Source organism: Telmatherina bonti (assembly GCF_933228915.1).
Source record: "Telmatherina bonti genome assembly, chromosome: 3".
Taxonomy (NCBI): domain Eukaryota; kingdom Metazoa; phylum Chordata; class Actinopteri; order Atheriniformes; family Telmatherinidae; genus Telmatherina; species Telmatherina bonti.
The window spans coordinates 20,482,522-20,502,741 of record NC_136621.1 but is presented as its reverse complement, the minus strand read 5'-3'; the positions used below and the strand labels follow the sequence as shown (position 1 = coordinate 20,502,741).

The 20,220-nt window shown below is 37.6% G+C and overlaps 1 protein-coding gene across 1 annotated transcript in view; it reads right to left on the bottom strand.

Moving 5' to 3' along the window:
* LOC306774371 (dolichyl-diphosphooligosaccharide--protein glycosyltransferase subunit TUSC3) overlaps positions 1-20,220 on the bottom strand; it is a 66,960-nt gene that overhangs the window by 32,924 nt on the left and 13,816 nt on the right. Inside the window, exons 2-3 of the mRNA XM_079264393.1 lie at positions 5,731-5,900; positions 2,574-2,691 (exon numbers count right to left, since the gene is read on the bottom strand). Of these exons, the coding sequence (XP_079120519.1) occupies positions 2,574-2,691; positions 5,731-5,900 (288 nt within the window). The remainder of the gene's footprint in view (positions 1-2,573; positions 2,692-5,730; positions 5,901-20,220) is intronic.

Here is a 20,220-nt window from a genome sequence, read left to right as displayed (position 1 = left end):
GCAGTTTCAATAAAGATATCCTACCAGCAAGTATCAGAGAGGAAAGCCGAAGAAGCCCACTCTGCTTTTTTCTGTTATCAGTAGCAGTCGGCATGTGACTTATACCACTGAAGTGCTCCTGTCAGTTAAATGATGCATTTGAGCCTCTGTATTTTGTTCATGCTGGGATTACAAACAGGCTGTCTAAATCCTGTCCACATCTTCCAGCTATGGATGAAAATATTCCACTTTTCTCATGCAGCTATTGGGGCTGTGTCTGCCTTCCTGTGATCAATCAACCACAGCTCATAAAATCTCTCATTTAAGTCGCACTGCAGTAATAGTTGTCACTGTTCAGTAAACATTCAAACTCTTAAAGCCAGTCACACCTTTCTTAGTAGAATGTGCAGTTTGTAGCTGCATGAGGAGGTGAGCAGCAACCAGACAGACATGCAATCCTCCAAAAAGCGAAAAGACAAACAGGCTTCGGAGACGACACTGCATGCCGATTGGCTGAAAGTTAGCTTAATAGGGCTACGAGGAGCCATCAAAAAACAGTCTCAGACATTGAAGAGAGACTCGGGTGGAAAGCCCAGACAACAGCTGCACTGGACAGTCTTCATTATTTAACTCTCAGATTTAATTAACCTCGTTTTTTCCTGTGAGGATTTTGAGGTTTTGTAAAGTTTTAATAAATAAATAAATAAAAAAATAAAGAATAAAAATACTTAGCATGTAATGAGGCAGAAAGGACAGGATAACAAAAACCCACAACTTAGGACCCAGATGAACTGCTTCAATGGTCTGTAGTCTCAACACTGGTGACCCACTCCACCAGTTAAGCTACTCGCTGCCCCTACATACACTGTAACACTGCATCAGTACATGATGCTAATCAATAACTGTATCAGTGGTCCAATCCAAGCACGCATCATGCTGCTGCCTTTTGATCGAACATTTGCATTTTTAAAGATTTTTTTTGGCATCGACGACAGTGTGCTTCATTATCAGCTTTACTGCTTACCAGAACTTCCAGTCATGACATTTATTTGTTGCATTACATGACAATAAAGTCCTGTTGAATAATCCTTGTTTTTCATTGTTCAAGACTGACAAAACTGCAACTGAAGAGAAATGTTAATGTATCACAGCTCTGAAGACTTTAGAGCCATTTTTGTAATTTTATTTCATCCTGTTAAGTTCTACTTATAATAACAGCTGCGTTGTAGCTGTGAACTCAGCGAACGGTGAGGGACTGAGCTTTCGTAGAACTAAAAGGCTGAAAAGAAAAAAGAAAAGATGCGTGGCAATTCCATTACTTCCAATCAGCCACTAAGAGGCATTTTCAAATTCCATTGCTGCCTTTAGTATCTTCTGAACTGCAGAGTACAGTTTTATGTGATGTGCTTTAAAGTGTTTACCTGCTAGATGCTTTGTGATTTGAGTGCAGAAACACGAGCTCTGCGCAGAGTAAAAGGGGTCTTTACCACCCAGTTCCCACACAATAGCCTGGATTAGATTCAACTCTTCTTGTTTTGCTGGAGAAAGTCAGCTTCTTCTGTTTCTTCATTCTTTTCTTTTCATGCACCACTCACTACATTTTCTAGCAATATCTTCCATTAAACCTAATTAGTTTACGCTGAAGTTCTCCTCAAGACACCGCCAGAAAAATGAAGAGTGCAGGAAAAAGGAAACAATAGGAGGAAAAATAATATTATAAGATATATTTTTTTTAAATCACACTTTTAAGATAAGTATTGAGTAGGTTGCATGAGCACAAAACATCTTAAAAACAAAGGTAAAAAATGGATAAATATGTTAAAGTGCACACATGCGTGAACTGAAATGACCAGGGATGCACTGATATATGCATGTATAAGAACATAACTCCTTACATGATTATAGGCTTTACAATAAAAAGAGAAAAACAAAGAAAACCATTTTAATGAGCACATCTCTCCTACAACTGTGAGTAGTTAGAACAAAATATTTCCTGATATCAATCCCATCAAATCTTTATTTTTACATGCTCATGTAAGAATAATACACAGATAATACATGTATTATTCATGAAAAATGTCCTGATTTAGCCATAATTTTTCATAAATTAGTGTTTATGCAAAAACTACTGGGCAGATGTTTGTGATTTTGTTTTTTCAAAGAGCAGGTCTTAGTCTAACTTAGAAGCCATTAAACTTAGGGAGGCATCTGGAAGGAATTGTGGAAACGTGGATTTTTAAAAGACTCCTCACAGGAGGGGTGGAAACAGGTCTCTGCTCTCAGAAAGGTTTTAGTTAAAATCTAAATATATACTTTTGTGAAAAATGTATTTAAATAAAAAAAAAACCTCATGAATACATTATTAAAACTTTACAAAATCTTCTCAAATGTACATTTTCCATCTTCTCCTTTTAGTCTTATCTAATAGACAACCTTATATGTCTATAATTAATATGTTACGTCATAAAACAAGTATTTGAATATCACCATCAGAATTAGGGCATACTTGTGAAATTTGTTTTAGTTTTACTCCAAGCAGAAAACTTAGACTAAACATGAACATATGAAACCTGTAGTTTAGGCAAACTGTTTACCTGTTGGAACACATCCGCTCCCTCATCATAGTCCACAACTGTGAAGAAAAGCTTGTTGGAAAATGCCGATGAATAACGCCAGGAGTTTGCCAGGACCTGATACTCCTCGTTTGCCTGCCTATAAAACATCAATAGGAAGGAAGTATGGTGAGTAATTACAAAAAATAAACCAAAAAAAAACACACCATATATAAAAACCTGTTACAATCGCATTGCGTCATACAGGTGTGCTTTAATGATGGAATATCTCTAATGTGATGATGACCAGTATACAAACAGCTTTTACACACATCCTGTTTGAAGGCAGGACTTGTGAGTCTTTGTTGATTGTTGCGTCCTGTGCAAAAATTGAAAAAGTAGAACAGAGACAGCAGTTGACCCACAGTGGATACACCTCTGAAGCAGAAACACAGATAAAACCATCTGTGTAGAGTGCGTAAGGAAGAGACGATGCTCCAACGAATGCTGTCATGGCTCCGCAGACTTCCTGTGTGTACGCAGACATTTTGATATCTTGCTGAGTTTCCTCTGTTTGGGCCATGAATTACGAAAGGCAGAATTACCGATGAACAAGGAGTTATTTTGCAAATTCATTATTTTTTTCATAGACAACGCCTGACAACACAGATCTTTAAAGCAAAGAGTGCAAACTGTCACATGAGCAGTCTTAAACTGGTCTAATTGTTGATTTGAAATTAAAAAAAATTTAAAAATGCAGCATTTAGAAAACAAATGAGACTGGATTGAGATTCGAAGTGACGTGGCAGTGAAGATCCCTGGTACAAACCTGCTTTTTTTACTATCTGTTTAAGGCAGACTGACTCTTAGGTCACAATCCACCATTCATTTAATTCCCTTCGACTTGTTTTCTCTTTCTAATGAGGTAAACAGCAGATTGTTTGGGACAATAAAGGATCACAATAATGGAGTGGTTTTAGAATAAAACTAGCTGCTTTATCAATGCTGTACTTTATTATGCTTACTCTAATTAAGGGAATTTAAACTGATGTCCCAGAAAACAATGAAATAAAGAGAAAAGGAATTATGTTCCCACCCAGCACAAAAACCGTGTGCATCAGTCCTGCCTGTGCAGATAGTCTGTGGCGCTGACATGGGTGATGAATAACTTATATAATCAAGGAGCTGATGAAGCAGAAGAGTGGCTGATTAGAGAAAGAAGTCAGGTCAGGGTGGACAAGGTGATTTTCATCAACTAGTTCAATGTCCTGCTGGACTGCCTTGGTCAATTATGAAGTTTGTGCAAACACAGACAAAAGGTGTTTGTCAGGTTTAGTCAGGAGGTTGTGGATCAGAATCCAATAAGACAGACAACAGCAACAACAACAAAATGTAATGAATTATTAAAGGTGGAGTATGTAAGATTTTCAATATTTTCTAAATAAATTAAGTAAAAAAATAACTACAATCATAATTAGATAGTTTTTTGAACATGTAGGTTCCAGTCTGTCCATATTTGATGTGTTATTAAATTACAAGTTTAATTAATGACAAAGACCCTTCTTGAATGTTTTCTGACCAGTAAAAAAAAAAAAAGCTTTTTGTCATTTGTCATTAATTAAACTTGTAATTTAATAACACATCAAATATGGACAGACTGGAACCTACATGTTCAAAAAACTATCTAATTATGATTGTAGTTATTTTATTAGTTTATTTTGAAAATATTGAAAATCTTACATACTCCACCTTTAAATGCCAAATGAACATTTAGCCAACTGATAAAAACATTTCTCTGAACCTCAAAACATGTAAGAAGCTTGTTTTTGACATTTCTTCATACAAGTCACTCATGAGTGAGCCTGGGATTCTTAAAATTAAGAGCAATACTTTCAGTTGTGACTGGCAAATACAAAGTATTTGAACAGGCTCAAAATAAACACACACAAAAAGAAACTCTACAGAATGAGAATAATTAGTTGTAAACTAATTATTACCATGCTGTACGCTCAGTCCTGCTTCCTGACAGTAAAAAAAGATGACAGAATTTAAATCACAGCAAACAAAAAGAATTCACCAGCTGCATTTATCTGGCATCTGAAAGCATGATCTAGTACAAGATGGATGATGTTTAAAAGACAAAAACAACATGACAAAAATGTGAGATTAAACAGAAACTTAATCAATTCTACAACAGAAAGAGAAACTCTTTTGTTAGAGAGAAGTAAACATCAACAGGAGAAGATTCTGACAGGAGATCAGACAGCATGATGGCATTTGCTAAACAGAGACTGCTTTCAGCACCATGGACAGCTCCACAGCTACACCTTCACTGCAGAGATTTGTTCCAAGATCTCCATTCCACATTTCAGTCGTCCGGGGCTACTTAGTTTGGTCCTACAATGGAAGCAGCCTTGCAGGTTTCCAACATGTCCCTGTCCCAACACACCTGACTCACTTCCTGTCCAGGAAGTTGGAATTGTTCGATTCCTTAAAGGGCAGCACCGTTTTTTTGGCTAAACCTGGAACATTTCTGCATGCAGCTTGCCTTTTTTTTCCCTCCCCCTGCATGAATGAGGTTTTCTTCCATTTCCTCAAACAGCCAAAAAACACGCAGGCTGGTAAGATGGTTTTTGAGCATGCATTGTTGTTTATCTGTGTCTGAAAGAAAAGTGATCTGTCCAGGGTGTAATGTACAAGATGAAGGGTTGAATGATTCAGATGATAAATGAATCTGATTGCTTAAACAAATCCTCTACATTGTTTCATTTTACTTTTGTCAGCTGTCAAACCCAAGAATGATTTTGGGAATTATGGAAAATCTTGTCAATGATTTTAATTCTGAGTCTTATAAGCTGTGCACTGTGGAATTCATTTAGTCCCCTTCGGCAGTCCCTTTGACCAAAATGTCAATATGACTCGCAGGGTTTCAATGCATGAGGCTATTTCCTCCATGGTGTGCAAGTCTGTACGTGCACTGTACATGGAAGGAGGTTATAAGTGTGTGAGATAGATTTGCAACCTTCCAGACTTTTGGACTGCAGGTAAAATTCAGGACACAGAGTAAGCTTGCAAGTGGACATAAAATCCCAGGGGATGGAACAACAAGGGCAAGTAATAGCTCTTACAGTAGGGTGTTGTGCCAGATGTGTGTCATGGCAGCTACACTGGCTTCACGTTCGCCTGTGAACACACATACCTGCAGACAGAACACTGCCGCTGAGGCTGCAGGGCAGTGAACATGACGATGACAGAGTAGTTCCTGGGTGGAGCTTTGACAAAACGACGGAACTTGTCCCCATTCATCCGGATGACTGAACGGCGAGAGGACCACTCCATCATCTGGTCAACTTTCTCTGACAGCAGGTTCTGAACAGCGGGAAAGGATCAGATGAGACAGCGTCGTCCATTAGGATTTACAATAGAAACTGTGTGATGGTACCTATAAGTCAACAGAGTCCAAGGTACTAACATCCCCCAGCCTCTTTCAAGATGATCAAATTTTATAATTTTTCTTCTCTTAAGGTAGACAATCTGAAAGTTGATGGTGTTTCCAACATTTCACATACATGAGGAGGCGTGCTGTAAACTTAAATGTTATTGTTCTGGTTTCTCACCTGTGTTTACAAACACACATGAAGCTTAATTTGACATACAACAAATCTAGCCACTAGGTACAGAAGAAGAGACCTGACTTGATCTTGTAGCTTTTCTCTTAGTGCAGAGAAGCTTTAGTTCGTGTGTGTTTGTTTTTTTTTGTGTGAATTCTAAAAATACACTGCAGAAATCCCATTTGATTTGACAAAGAGCTCACAGCATGAGTCAGAAGATGTTGCTGAAGATATGCGACATGTAGGAAATAAGTTTAAAAAAAAAAAAAAAAAGCAGTTACAGGAGAAATACTTTCAATGGAGAAGTCTAGTTGTTCTGAGTGCTTGACTGTCCTTGTGTAGCACGTGAATGTGTAAATGTACTGCATGACTGTGCCAGTGTTAGTTCTAAATAGGACCCTTCTTTGGTCCTGCCAGCATCATCCTCCCCAGACTTTAGCTCTGGGCTGATGAGTGATGAAATAGTCATCCTGCTGATGAAACATTTGCTTTTTTTTTGTTTTTCCAACTCTCTGCTGATCAAACTCAAAGAAAAATATCGGAGTGAGATGTATGTTTTAGTTAAGACCGCATTCTACACCGTTTCTTCTTCTTCTTCTTCTTTTTTTTCCTGGGGGGGGGGGGTTACACGGCACAGTGCTACATCTGAGCTGTCACACATTTTTAATTAAAGACTTCTGTCTGCCATGCAATTTATCACCGAGATGTTTTGCCAACTGAGACACCTGAGTGTGCAGACTTACACAACATTTTTCATAATTCCTTCTCTCGGTTGCTTCAACCTAATATATGCATGGGAGTCCTATCCACCTAGAGGGGTATTTGATGATGGGCTGATTGCTAGCATGATGAAATACTCGTTCTGTAGTTGTGTTCAGTCAACTCGACTTTAAACCACCAGTGGGAGAGTTTTCAACTATATACACTAACTTTCGATCCATCTCTGTCCATCCCTGTTTCTGCACAAAAGTTTGCAAGTACTGGATCAAGCAGACAGTAGTTAAATAATTTAGTACTTGCACCCCGCTCCAACTGCTAATCGAGCACTCTCAGCCTCTCTCTCCCAGGCACATCAACAGCACGCATCAAGTCTTAGAGTTGGCTGCAGAACTGCACACTAAATTTCTCAACTAAACTGCCTGGGGACGAGATCAACAGAGACAAACAAAAACAAAAATGGTGGAGGAGGATAACACAGAGAGTAAAACAGAAGGAAAACACGCGATGGTCTTCATGTATTTCTGCCATGTTGCTTGGGTATTTTAGACAACACACACTTCTAATGAGCCGTGTATAATGAGGGAGGAGATTCACTGAGACACAGCACAAAGGAGTACAAAACAACAACGCACACACACATCGGTGTGTGCATGTCCAGAGGAGGTACAAAGTGCTCTCTGTACATCTTTGCTTTTCTGGCTTTAATTCATCTGAGTAGTCTTTGCCTGCATGCCTGCAGCCCCAGAGGGAGAGCTGCCAGTCCAGGATGCCAATCATTTGGGCGGTAATGATGCACTGTCTTACTTAGGTTTGTTTGTGTGTGAAACTGACAGGCTGTAAACTTACAGAAGAACTAAAGGAATGAAAAAGAAATGACAAAGGTGAAAAGAAACAACAAAGAGAAGAAAAAAAAAAGACAATGATGCACAAAACATTTCGATTCTATTCTACAGTCATTTGGCAGACACTTTATTCCAAGTGATCAAATTAACCGTTGCATAACATGCATGTCTTGTGGGCGTACATGCGGACAACATACAAACTCCACACAGATGGGCTGAACTTCCCCCCAACCGAGGTTCAAACCAGCAACCTTCTTGTTGTGAGGCCACAGTGCTAACCACTACCCCACCAAAGATTAATAGCTCTTTTCCATTAATATCAGCTTGTCTCTACTTAACTCGCCTCGGCTCATTTTGTAGGGTTTTCCACTAGGATTTTGAACCCGTTTACAGGTACTTTTTTTGTAACTCCTCAGCCTAGGTTCTAACCGAGCTGAGTCAGGTTGTGTGAGAAGTCGCCAGACTGCATGCCACTACTGGTCAGGGGTGCTGCCAATCAGAGGTCAGGGAGTGACCTGAAAAGAAAAAAAAAAAAAAATCACTCCCCTCATAGTTGTCATGAAGGTAAACCTATTGACCTATTACACCGAAAATGGATTTTAGTACCAGGCTGTAAACATGTTTATTTCTGCTGCGAAGTTGGCCTTTTTAACATGGGAGTCCATGGGGATTTGCTCTGTTTTGGAGCCAGCCCCTAGCGGATGAGGGGGGAACTGCAGTTTTATGCACTTCTGCATCGGCTTCACTTTTATTAGCGTTGAGATAATCGAATAAAAAAAATAATCAAAAATTTGGATTTTTTGCTTCACAATTTAAATATTGAATTTTTTGGGTTTTTTTTTAAAAAACAAAAAACAAAAAAAAGACTTGTCTTCTTGGGCTTTACAGCAGCAGAATGATGATCTGGCTTTGTTTGTTCATAATTGAAATTAAGAAAAATAACAAGCAAAAAAAGTTTTATACTTTTTTTTGCTTGTTTTTAAATCTACAAAAATCAGCAATATCAAAAAATTGTGAGAATCGCCATTCAAATCAAATTGGCACCCAAAAAATTTCAACCGAGTTGAATCGTGACAAAAGCAAATCATCACAGCCCAATTTTTAATCACCAGAGATTGCCGCTTGGTTTGTTTACTAAATAATCATTCAAAGAGGCATCTAGATGAAAAGCATTTTTTCAAATTCATGAAATGCTCTTTAAAAAAAAAAAAAAAAAAAAAAAAAAAAAAAAAATCCCTCTGCAGTAAAGATAATTAAGGTTTTCTTCCAAGTTAAATGGTACCAAATAATCCCATTTGTATTTTTTTGTTTTGTTTTGTTGTCTGTTTTTGGGGAGGATTATTTTCCAACACAGCATGGCTGCTTATTTTCTTATCAAAAGTTTTTCTTGACCAGTGGCTAAACATTGGACGTGTTCAGGAAATGCTGAGTTAAATCAAAAAGCATCTCATATTTTACAGACTGTACTGCTGAATACAATTACAAGACATGAATAACAAGAGACTCAATAGGAACCGAGCGCAGCGAAGAAGGATTAAAATGTAAATGAAGAAAGTCTCTTACTGCCTTCGACCTTCTGAAATTCAGGAAACTTATCAGGAAACTTAAAATAAAAAAAAAAAAAAAAACATCCTGCTAATATTTACAAACTAGAAGTGGAAGTTATTATTTGGATGTTTGTGGAAAAATAAGTAACGTACTTGAAAACATGACATTCCTGCATAGAGTTATGTAAATACCTTTTTTATGAGGCTTCATTTGACTGGCTCATATGAAAGTAATGACTTCTTGACTTATTTGACTTAAACACAAACACACACACACACACACACACGCACGCACTAAGGTATGAACATTAAAACAGCCCAGGACCACTAAAAAAAATTTTTTTTTTTTTACATCTTCAAGCAAAGTGGGCATCTACTGTAGTGTGGTGTGCAAGTGGGTTTTATGTGTTTTTGTGTTTGCATGTGTGAGTGAAAGAATGGCACAAAAGATCTGCAAATATCCAGCAATACCAAATTTCTGTTACTCAATGAGCTCCTGCAGCATGCACACACACACACACACACACACACACACACACACACACACACACACACACACACACACTTACTTTTATAGTTTTATATATAAGGCTATGCAGCAAATTGCTTCAATAGCACCGAACCAATGGACTAAATCTTTTCTTTCATTCATTCCTTTGCTATACTGCTTAAGGGTCAATTAGGGGACCCAGAAAGCTGGAACCTAACCTAGCAATCATCAAGGTGCATCATAAAAAATTCAAATGAAAAGCAAAAACAGTATATATTGCAATATATTGCATTATATTAGATCATAAGGAGATTAGGGAAAATAAATCAGGAAGGAAAGGAGACTGACAGGAGGAAGATGACACATTAAGTGTAAGGGGACCATTTCAAGCACTGATGATGGCACACTGAAAGGTTACAGAGGGTGTAACAGAGGACGCTCAGTTCATCAGCCACTCAGTTACACAATCATACCTTCCCTGTGCTTGCCAAAAAAATGAGGAACTGGATAATAAATGAATGATTCTGGTGCATCATGTCTGTAGTGGCTGTTATTGTACATTAAGTAGAGGAAAAATCAGGTCAAGGAGAAAGGCTGGAAATCGAAATTGGGCTGGCTACATCAAGAGACTGTAGACTGCCGAGGGGGCAGCTGCACTGCCAAGGGAACCAAACAACACACCTACTGGAGTGTTTAGCTAGCTTGTCTTTCCGTCTGGTATCTAGCCCGGGAAGTATGACATTGTGGTGATGGGTTAGTAACCCCTCTGTTCTGGTCTCTGCTTCAGCTTCCAATAAAAACCCTGAAACAAGCAGCTGTTAGCCTTTTCTGTCTGTTTTTTTTGTCTTAATTTTTACACAACTTTTTACACATGTCACTGGCATGTTAGCTGCATGACTGCTTTGCACCAATTCCAGATAAATTAAACACACACACACACACACACACAACTAAGGCGCTGCACTAGAACTCGTGAACATGTTTTCTACATTTATAAACAAGAAAAAAAAAAGGGGCTTTATGTGAAATTCAAATACAAGCACCATATGCTGACACACTGACGCCAGGTCTGAGTCCAATGACTGTTAGATTTATAGCACTAGTTCCACCACCTGCAGTGAAACAAGAAGCAACAACATATTGTCAAAACCACATTTGTCAGTGTATAATCTGTGATTCCCAGAAATATCATGACTTGTCACTAGAGGGGCTATGGGTGGGGATTTGTCAGCTTATCTGTCAAATAATTATTTGAAATAAATGCAGTTTTTCCCCTCCGTCTTTGTCCGTGCGTCTTCCCATCAGTCATTCTCTGTTGATTTCATTTCATATCTTTTCCCTATTAGTGCTCGTGGTTGTGCCTCTCTGTGATGCTTATAGAGCATAAAATCTGTCTTGCTCACAGATTACAGCTTCTCTCTGAACCTCCCAGGCAAATACTGTGACATTTTAAATCTCTTGTCATTTTATCTCCCTAAAGCACCTGATGAAGTCTTTTTTCCTCCTATTATAGTTTGTCCGTGAGTTTCATTAAGTCAACTTGAAACTTTTTTTGACCTGTCAGCATAGGAGATCTATCCAACAGAAGGAGATCAATTCAGATGTATCATTTTTCTTTTGGTATATAGTTATGTCTAACAATTATGTTGCTATTCCACATTCTTAATGAGTGAATAAATATGCAATCAGATATGATGCTACTTCTACTTGGAAAACTTGTCTGCTCTCACATTTGGACCATATGTAAAATATCATTACAGAGAAGCATCAGCGTGAGTTCTTCCATGTAAGTGCATGAAAAAAAATACTGAAAGGTTCTGAAAAATATGCTCAAGAAGCAGTAATATTATAATCAATGAAAGATGGCTGCATGCGTGCAGTGTGATTTGGTTAACAGGTGTCTCAAAGAAAGTGCCGGTTAAAACTAAAATGCTAGTCAAGGACAGGTGGATGGATAAATTTATAGCAGTCACAGTGGCCCATTCCAAACAAATCCTATACGCAGGCATCCCTTAGTACTTCTCTGGCTTTGTCTCCCTCTTCTCTGCTGTCGGAAACAGTGCCTGATTTCCCTACAACCCTTCCTTGGTTTCCATCTATGGGTGCTGTTGTTGGTCAGGAGCCTGATGCTGTGGTGGATGGCCTGGTGATTGGGTATGAATTACCAACTAACCACTGAAAAGAGGGGATTACTGCGGTGGGGTCGCGTTCTGAAGACCCAACTCCAATCACGGCTCAGACCAAATGAGCCTGTTTGGGAGCAAGCTGGTCTGATGTGGCTTGTGGTTGAGTCTAAATACCACATCTCTTCAATCTGCACCACCAGTGAGCTGCTAAGACCAGCACCAAAAAGCAGCAGAATGTAGGTCTTTATCCAACAACCCACTCGGCTTCTTTGTGCACACCAGAACTTCATCTGATGAAATCCCAAAAATGTGGATAAGAGAGACTGTACAAGGAAATTAGACTTTAAGTTCACCTTCAGGTTGACACTGACTATATCCACCAATACAAAGGTGCTCTCACCTTTGGCTACTCTTCTTACTTATCTAATATAACACACAAAGTCCCTGTTCTCCACCATAAATCAACTCCTAAAAGCCCCACAACAACACCTCTTCATGGTTTACTTTTTGGAAATGCAACTTATCCCTATAATTTTCCTAGTCCTAAATCAGTGCAATCCATAACCACCTGAAAACTACACCAGTAATCTCTCTTTTCTAGCCATCCTTTTAATCATTTTCTGCCATTAAAGTATCTGATATTCTGACTGAAGGAAAGATATCTTCATCTCTACTGGACCCTATGCCACACTTTCTGCACAAAGACAGCATTTCTGCTATTTCTCCATTTTCGACCACTATTATTAACTTTCCACTTACCTCAGGTGAGTTCCACCAGTAAGCATCTGATGAACTGATTTTCCCTGAGATTGATAAAATATCTCTTACCTTATCTTACATAATTAATTTCTGTCCCATCTCTAATCTACCTTTCCCGTAGGATATTTTGGAACATGTTGTCTTCTCCCAACTCCCAAGTTCATATCTTTTCAGACAGGATAGGGCAACTGTTCAGAAAGTCTGTCTGTGTAAAACAACATAAAATGGCCTCTTAAAAGTAATCAACTAGATCTTTCTCTCTGCTAACTGTGGACATCTGACTACCATCATTCTCTTGAATCTTTCTGCAGCATTCAACACCATTAATCATTCAATCCTCCTCTCCCATCTGGAATCTTCACCAAACATGAACCGCAATTACATGCCGTAAAAATGATTTCACAAGTTGTCAACAATTTTATTTCATCAAAAGTTGCTCATCATCCCATGGTGTCCCCCAGGGTTCTGTGCTTGGTCATCAATTCTTCATTTATAACTTGCTTCCACACTAAACATCATCCATAGCCATGTTTTCCAATTTCACTTCAATGTTGTTGACATTCAACTCAAAGAAATTCATAACCCTCAACTTATTCCACCCTAACTAGCTATGTCACTGAAATCAAATCATGGATGGGAGCCAACTACCTCAAACTCAACTGTTATGAAGTGACACAGTTATTTGTGGCGCCAAGTCTCTTACCAAAATCACAGACATCTGTCTTAGTATTGATTATTCCTCTTAGCCTTTGTCTCCTCACATTAAAAACTTCTGTGTCATCCTAGACAATAACCTCTCCTTTAAGCAAAACATTAACCTAATAACCAAAACAGTATTCTTCCAACTAAAGGGAAGCAATGTACACATCCATCTCTTTCATTTTGTGCAGCTAAAACCCTCGTCCATGCTTTTTTTTCATATTCAGACTGAACTAATGCAAAATCATCTTGCACACCTCATCGCACAAAGTTTTTAACAAGCTTCAATGCATTAAAAAAATCGGCTGTTCAGCTCCTCATTCATACAGCTTCCCATGACGTTATCATCCTGCTCCCCCAGAGACTCCATTGACTCCCATTCCATGACAAATTCTATTTAAAAACTTCCTTCTCACACTCAAAGCCCTCAGTAACCTGGCACCCTGCTATTTGACGGCCCCCTTGATCACCACATACCATCCCAAGATCTCTGCTACTCTCAGGGTTTCCGATAAATGAAAATAATTGTAGCATCATGAAAAAATAAGATTTTAGATTTTTTTTTTTTCCAGATGTTACAAATGTAAACTAGAATCACTCAGAGAGCACATACCTCTACCAAGCCATAGGCTCACTAACCTGAGAAATACCTCAAAGCGGCCCAACAGCCGACACTATTACCAACCCCACAGCAACACCCCAATGTACACTTTATGCTAATAATACTACCTATTATCCCCATCAGGATATATGTCACATATTACTTAGAATCACTGACCCTGAACACATATCCTTAGACACCAAGATGGAGCAAAAGGATATAGTGATCTTGAAGTTATTGAAGAAATTTACACTCTAATGGTGGCAATTTCAGTTATCCAGTCTGGCTTAGCTATCAGTGTATGAGACATTTACCTTGATTTAATCTTTTATTTTTTTTTTTTTTTTTTCCCAGTGACTCTGAACATTTTCTGTTGAGTTATAAGCTGTAATATATATCTTTCAATGGTAATGAATCCTTTAAAATAAATTTCTGGTTCCAGATTCAGATCACCCCCAAAATGTAATCACTGGTTCCTAATTCCATTTCTGATATTTCCTGAAAATGTACAGAGTTGGCACCAATCTAATTCAATATCAGCATTATTCACAGACTGGATATCATTCTGAGTCCTCCAATTTAGCTCACTAATGGAGAGCGCTGTATGAATTTTTTCTGTTGCGCTCTCATTAAGTGAGTTGTGATTTACAACAACTTAATGAAATCTTATCCAATAACTGCAATAATGGCCATAAGTTTCAAAAACTTTTGGAGGAAAGATTGATTGTACAAGTACAGAACCTAGGGAGGATGAGCTTTCTCAAATTCTGAGAAATTTCTGGAAACTCACTCCCGAAAAACATCTGTGAATGCTCTGCCCTGACATTGTTCAAAAGCTCATCAAAACATACTTTCAAAACTGCCTCTAATGACTTTCATGACCCTAAAATGATTTTATATTTATTGTTTACCATTTTAATTAGATTCCCATTAGTTGCAGCAAAACTGCAGTTATTCTTCCTGAGGTCGGATACATAAAATGTAGAACATTTTCAATTATAAGCATATATAAAAATGTAGCACAGAAAAATAAAAGAAGACTAAAAAGAAAATAAACAGTAATCCAGTTGCGCACTCATCTATCAATCAAAAAATAAGCAAATTCATACATTCTGTAGGCATCAATAAATCAAACCTATAGTTATAACTCCAGCCTTATGACCCATTTTACTAAAATGTTTACGTAATTTATATTATTCATTTAATAATAATTACCTAAATGTTAAATGCATCTATTTAAGAGAAATCAATATAATTTTGTTCAAAGTGTTTGGGATGTAAGTTTCATGTCGGCATAGGTCATGTTTTTTTTTTTGTTTTTTTTTTTTTTTTTACAATAGTTTGTATTTATCTTTGGCTGTGGAAATTACCTCTGACAGCATGTCTATGCAAGAAGGTATCCTTAGAATTTTTCTATCTTTTTTATTTTGTTGATGTTTTTGAATGTACTGCATTTCTATTGCATTAAAGCATTTTTGAGTACCCTGAAAAGGCCAAAAGGTAAAAAGCTGCACAGCTATTATTTGACAGGCTTTCATTAAAAACTACAGATGGACAAAACAAGGGACAAGTCTATCTATAAAACCAATGCAGTCAACACAAGCACTCCGTGGAACATATGGTCCCCATACAACAGCATGTAATAAAGTTAAAGGGAGGAGGAAGGAGCAGAAAATACAGTTTGTCTTAAATGTAGGGAAAACATGGAGTCAGGAAAAAAATTCCACCCAGGCAACAAGTAATAGTAGATGAACAACACAACAATATACAAGGCTGAAAAAGACAATGAGGAAAACGAAAATAATAGAAAATAGCTTTTTGCACTATCAAGCAGCCCATTTACCATTTATGGACTGTAAGAATACCTGATAATTAATTTAAAGGTTTTGTTTGGACATAATTAATTATACTAAAGTGACCGTGGAGAATTTGCCCTGCCCCCCTCAATACATAAACAAACATTTTGTTTCCAGATAAATTAAAAAGTTTGTGAATTATCAAAGTCAGCAGCCCATGAAGAGCACCTTGAATTTATCATTTTAATTAAAACGTGAAATGTTGATAAAAAACAATCAACTTAGATGGATTTTTTTTTTTGCCCAGTAATACAACAAAAAATTCAGAAGGATACTCAGAACTTTTTCTAAGTTTTAAACGTTTGCAAACATTTGGAAACATCTAAAAACAGAAAGAAAAATAGGAAATTAAATAAAAAATAACTGCAGCAGTTATTCTCTACCATTTAAAGGGAAAACACAAAGCAAATACAAGAGCTCCGCCATCTCCCCCCATCAGTTTGCTACTTTATCACAACATAGGGGACATGTTGCCACCAAGTCACTCTGTCCCTCATTATTTTTACTTCACCTTACTCTTCTCACAATCTGAAATAAGCTAAAGGGAAAAAAATGATCCATTTGCTGCTAAGAGCAAAATGATCTATAAGCTTTTGAGTACTCACACAGTTTCGAAACTCAGGTCGTTCATGGTCACATTTTGACATTTTGTGTGTCCTAACAACGCATTTATCAACTTGTTCTTGGCTTCTGAAACGTTAATGTGTCTGTGGATCTGTTTAGTGATTAAATTACTTAAAAGCGGGGTTCAAACTAAGTTGTTTCCTCTTTTCTTTGCCATTTAAATCAAATTGGACTATATCCTGAAAGTGACATGAGATGATGTTTGTTGTGAAATGGCATTATATAAATGAAAATAAGTGAACTGAATCCACAGTCCTCAGCTTGGCAATTTCAGCAGTGGGTGGTCTTAAAGTTAGACTAACACAAAAGAAGGGAAAAAGAAGAAAATAAACTAGGAAATGATTATCTGCATTCTATCTTGAAAAAGAAAGAAAACTCAAAATAGGTTGAGAGAATTGCCGTTTCAAAAGTGAGTTTGTTTAAAACATTTTTGAGTGATTAATGGATGTCATTACCCAAAGTGCACCAGCAAGAAATGGAGATAAGGCTAAAATGCTGAAATGGCATGTTAAATATCTGAAATGTCTAGTCACTGCTTTGGGAGGTTGGTGGTATTAGGAAAAAAGAAAAAAAAAAAGAAAGAAAAACAAAGCCAAGCCAATCCAAAAGTTCACTCAAGACTGAAAATGACATGTAAAGGCTGATTCCCTGCCTTTACTCAATTCTATACTGGGGAACAGTTGACTGTAGAGAGCAGGGACAGCCTGTTCCATGAAACAACCCTCTGACAGGAGCTTGTGCCTGAACCTGAAGGTCGTCAACAGTTGCAGAAACCCAGAGTTGGACTACGACTGCAGATCCTCAGCTATGAAAGCTAACACAAACTTTTAGAGTCTTTTCCTTCTCTCAAAAAATATGGGTTTAGGTTGAAAGCTCTGTCTATTCTTGGATTATAACTTGGGTTGACTTCTTTGTGTTTTAGTTATTTATTTATTTTATTGTGTGTGTTTGTGTGTGTGGGTTTAGGTTGCATAAATTATGCCAGTGTGGAAAAAACCTAATAGGTTTTGAGGATTAGGTGTATTACTAAAGTTTTTCATCCAAGAGAGGCAAATTTTGAAGCGAATCGAATGTGTCTTATCTAGTTCATGTTTTACACAAAGGCCAACAGTTTGGAGGTGTGCCTTAACAACAGCTTTTTAAAACCACTGGTTTGAATTACTTAACACTCTGCCTTTATCAACCGCACCTTACAATATATCATAGCAATATTAGCAAAACACTTCATCCTGAATTAAATCCAAGACGTGTGTGTAATGTAACTGCGCCCTTCATTGTTCAAGCAAGTCTGAATCTCTGAAAGAATATATCAGAATACAAGTATTTCTTCTGCATCAGGGCAGTTTTCCATGTCTACATTCTGATACATCTTACAATTGATATCTACACCTCAGACACTTCAGATCTTTGACAATAAGTGAATATGAATATTTGGTGCTGTAGAGCATAATGAAAACATTAAACTAATTAATAATAGCTGAATAATTGCAGTTGAACTCCATGTTTGTGTAATAATTAAGATTAATTAATGAAACTCTGTTGAAGTTATTCAGGCTATTGTATGAATTGTGTGGAATCTACAGCTAGTAAAACACTGAAAAAGCAGTAAAACCACCTCTAGTCACTTTCTATTGTTAGGCTGTGTTGCATCTGCCAGCAAAAACAGAAGAAAATAGCAACATGTGGAGTTCGAGAAAAGAAATCATTTCCAATTTTCTCACATCAAAGTTCTGCTGATGTCTATATGGTCCAAATTAAATAACACGCCACACACTTGCTTCCAGGAACAAATATCTGATCTGAAGTTACATTTCCGGGGTCTTAAGTACAGCAGCAATGATTGAGCTTTAATGAAAACACTGTTTAAAAAAAGTAGACGCTTTCAGATGTAGGAAACCTAACTCAAGACTTCAACAGCATTTGATTGTTCCCTTGTAGTGGTGAGCTCTATTCATATTTACACATAACTACAAAAGTCCAGTCATAGTAGAAATGCATTACGCATGCACCAATACCGATATCAGTCTCGGTATAGGCTCAATACCATGTGTGTACTCGTACTTGGTATTAATTAAAGTGTTCCGATACTCGATACACCACAGTAGTCCAGTCAGTGCAGATGTGTTTGATGACATGCTTCGGATGTGTTTTAAAAGAAACCAATGCCTTGAATGTTAAAATGTGACATTTTTTGTTACACTAAAAGCGAAATATTTTTTTTTCAAGGTCACTCATGGATAGTTGTATTTTGGTAAAATGTAGCAAATCAAAATAAAACTTGTTCAAATTGTTCAATCTGTAATGTTATTATATTTGTTTTGGTGAGGTAACTTAAGAAAGGATGATGAATTTATTACACAATGAAATCTTACACAATTATAACAGCAAAAATGACACACAATAATAGTCACAATAATGTTCACATGAACAGATTTGGTATCGACAAATATCGGTATCTGCAGATCTTCTAATTTCAGATATCGGTATGGGATCGGAACTCCCAAAAAGTGGATTGGTGCAATATAAAATGCAATATTTGAAGCAATACAGCATATGTTTCAAACCCTAAAACTCTGATTCTGACTCATTTTGAAGGCAAGCCAACATCATTTATTCACATTCCTGAGGCCGCCATTGCCCTGAATAACCACACGTCACAACTTTATGTTCCAGCCAGGGGCCTCATGTGACATGTGCATTATCCTTTACGGGCATTGCATCACACACCGCCCTCTTCAGGAATGCATCATGGCTGATTCAGCAAAGAAGCCCAATGGACAATTCTAAAGAAAGTGATGAAAAGAAAGAGAGAAAGCTACAGAGCAAGAGATGACAAGACGCAAGCTTTCTTTGGAGGTTGTGAAAGTACAGTAAGTAAGATCAGAAGTGCTGCTTTAACATTTATGCTAAATACAGTTAAGCTGAAGGTTACATCAAGCCGAGTAAACTGCAAAAAGCTAGATGTTTTTTTTTTTTTAATGTTACACTTCTTCTGTCACCAGGGTGCTTGCTGATGGATAAAAGCAAAACGTTTATTTGCCATGAGATAAATGGAAAGTCACGCATCTTTGAAAGAGGGTAGTGTTGTCCCACTCCATGAGCTCCAACTTTGCAACACTGTGAGCACTGGAGGATGAGTTTCTAAAACCACTGTATAATTTTGGTATAAAGAGGGTACAATGTCAAAACTTCTTTCTTGTATGGCATTAAGGACACAATACTGATACGGTGCCACAAATCACACTGAAAGGGGGGGGGGTGCAAGAGCGCTCTTATTAGGTTGCAAATTTAGATCTATTCTTTGAGGGTCTTCATAATTCATGATACGGCCAGCCGTAGTGAAACTTTGAAAGTAAGGGGCATGGGCATAGAAAAGGTCATGTCTGTCTGACAACCGTATCAGTTGTCTTTCTCTTCTTTGCTTCCCAGGTGTACTGTGTGACCTTTATAGAACCTCTAAAGCTGCCATTTACTCTTCCACCCCTGTCCTCTAACTTCATGCTCCAGTCCAACCTGCAGACCATGCCAATATTCCAGCAGGGCTCATTTTTATTAGTCAAAGCCAGGGTCAAGACCACAATGCACACACAAGCATATTGGACAAGCAAGTGTAATTGGCCTAGTATGCTACCTCATTAGCCTTTGGAGGCAAACGCTAGTATTAATGCTTAATAACTGAGAGCATAATGTGTTCCTAATTGGCCTCATAAGCTATTCACATTTGTTATTTGCCGTTGCTTACCTAAGCAGTCTTTTTCAGTCTCTAAAGACCGATTACACATGCATATACAGCAGGTTTGAGAGCACTTCTGCA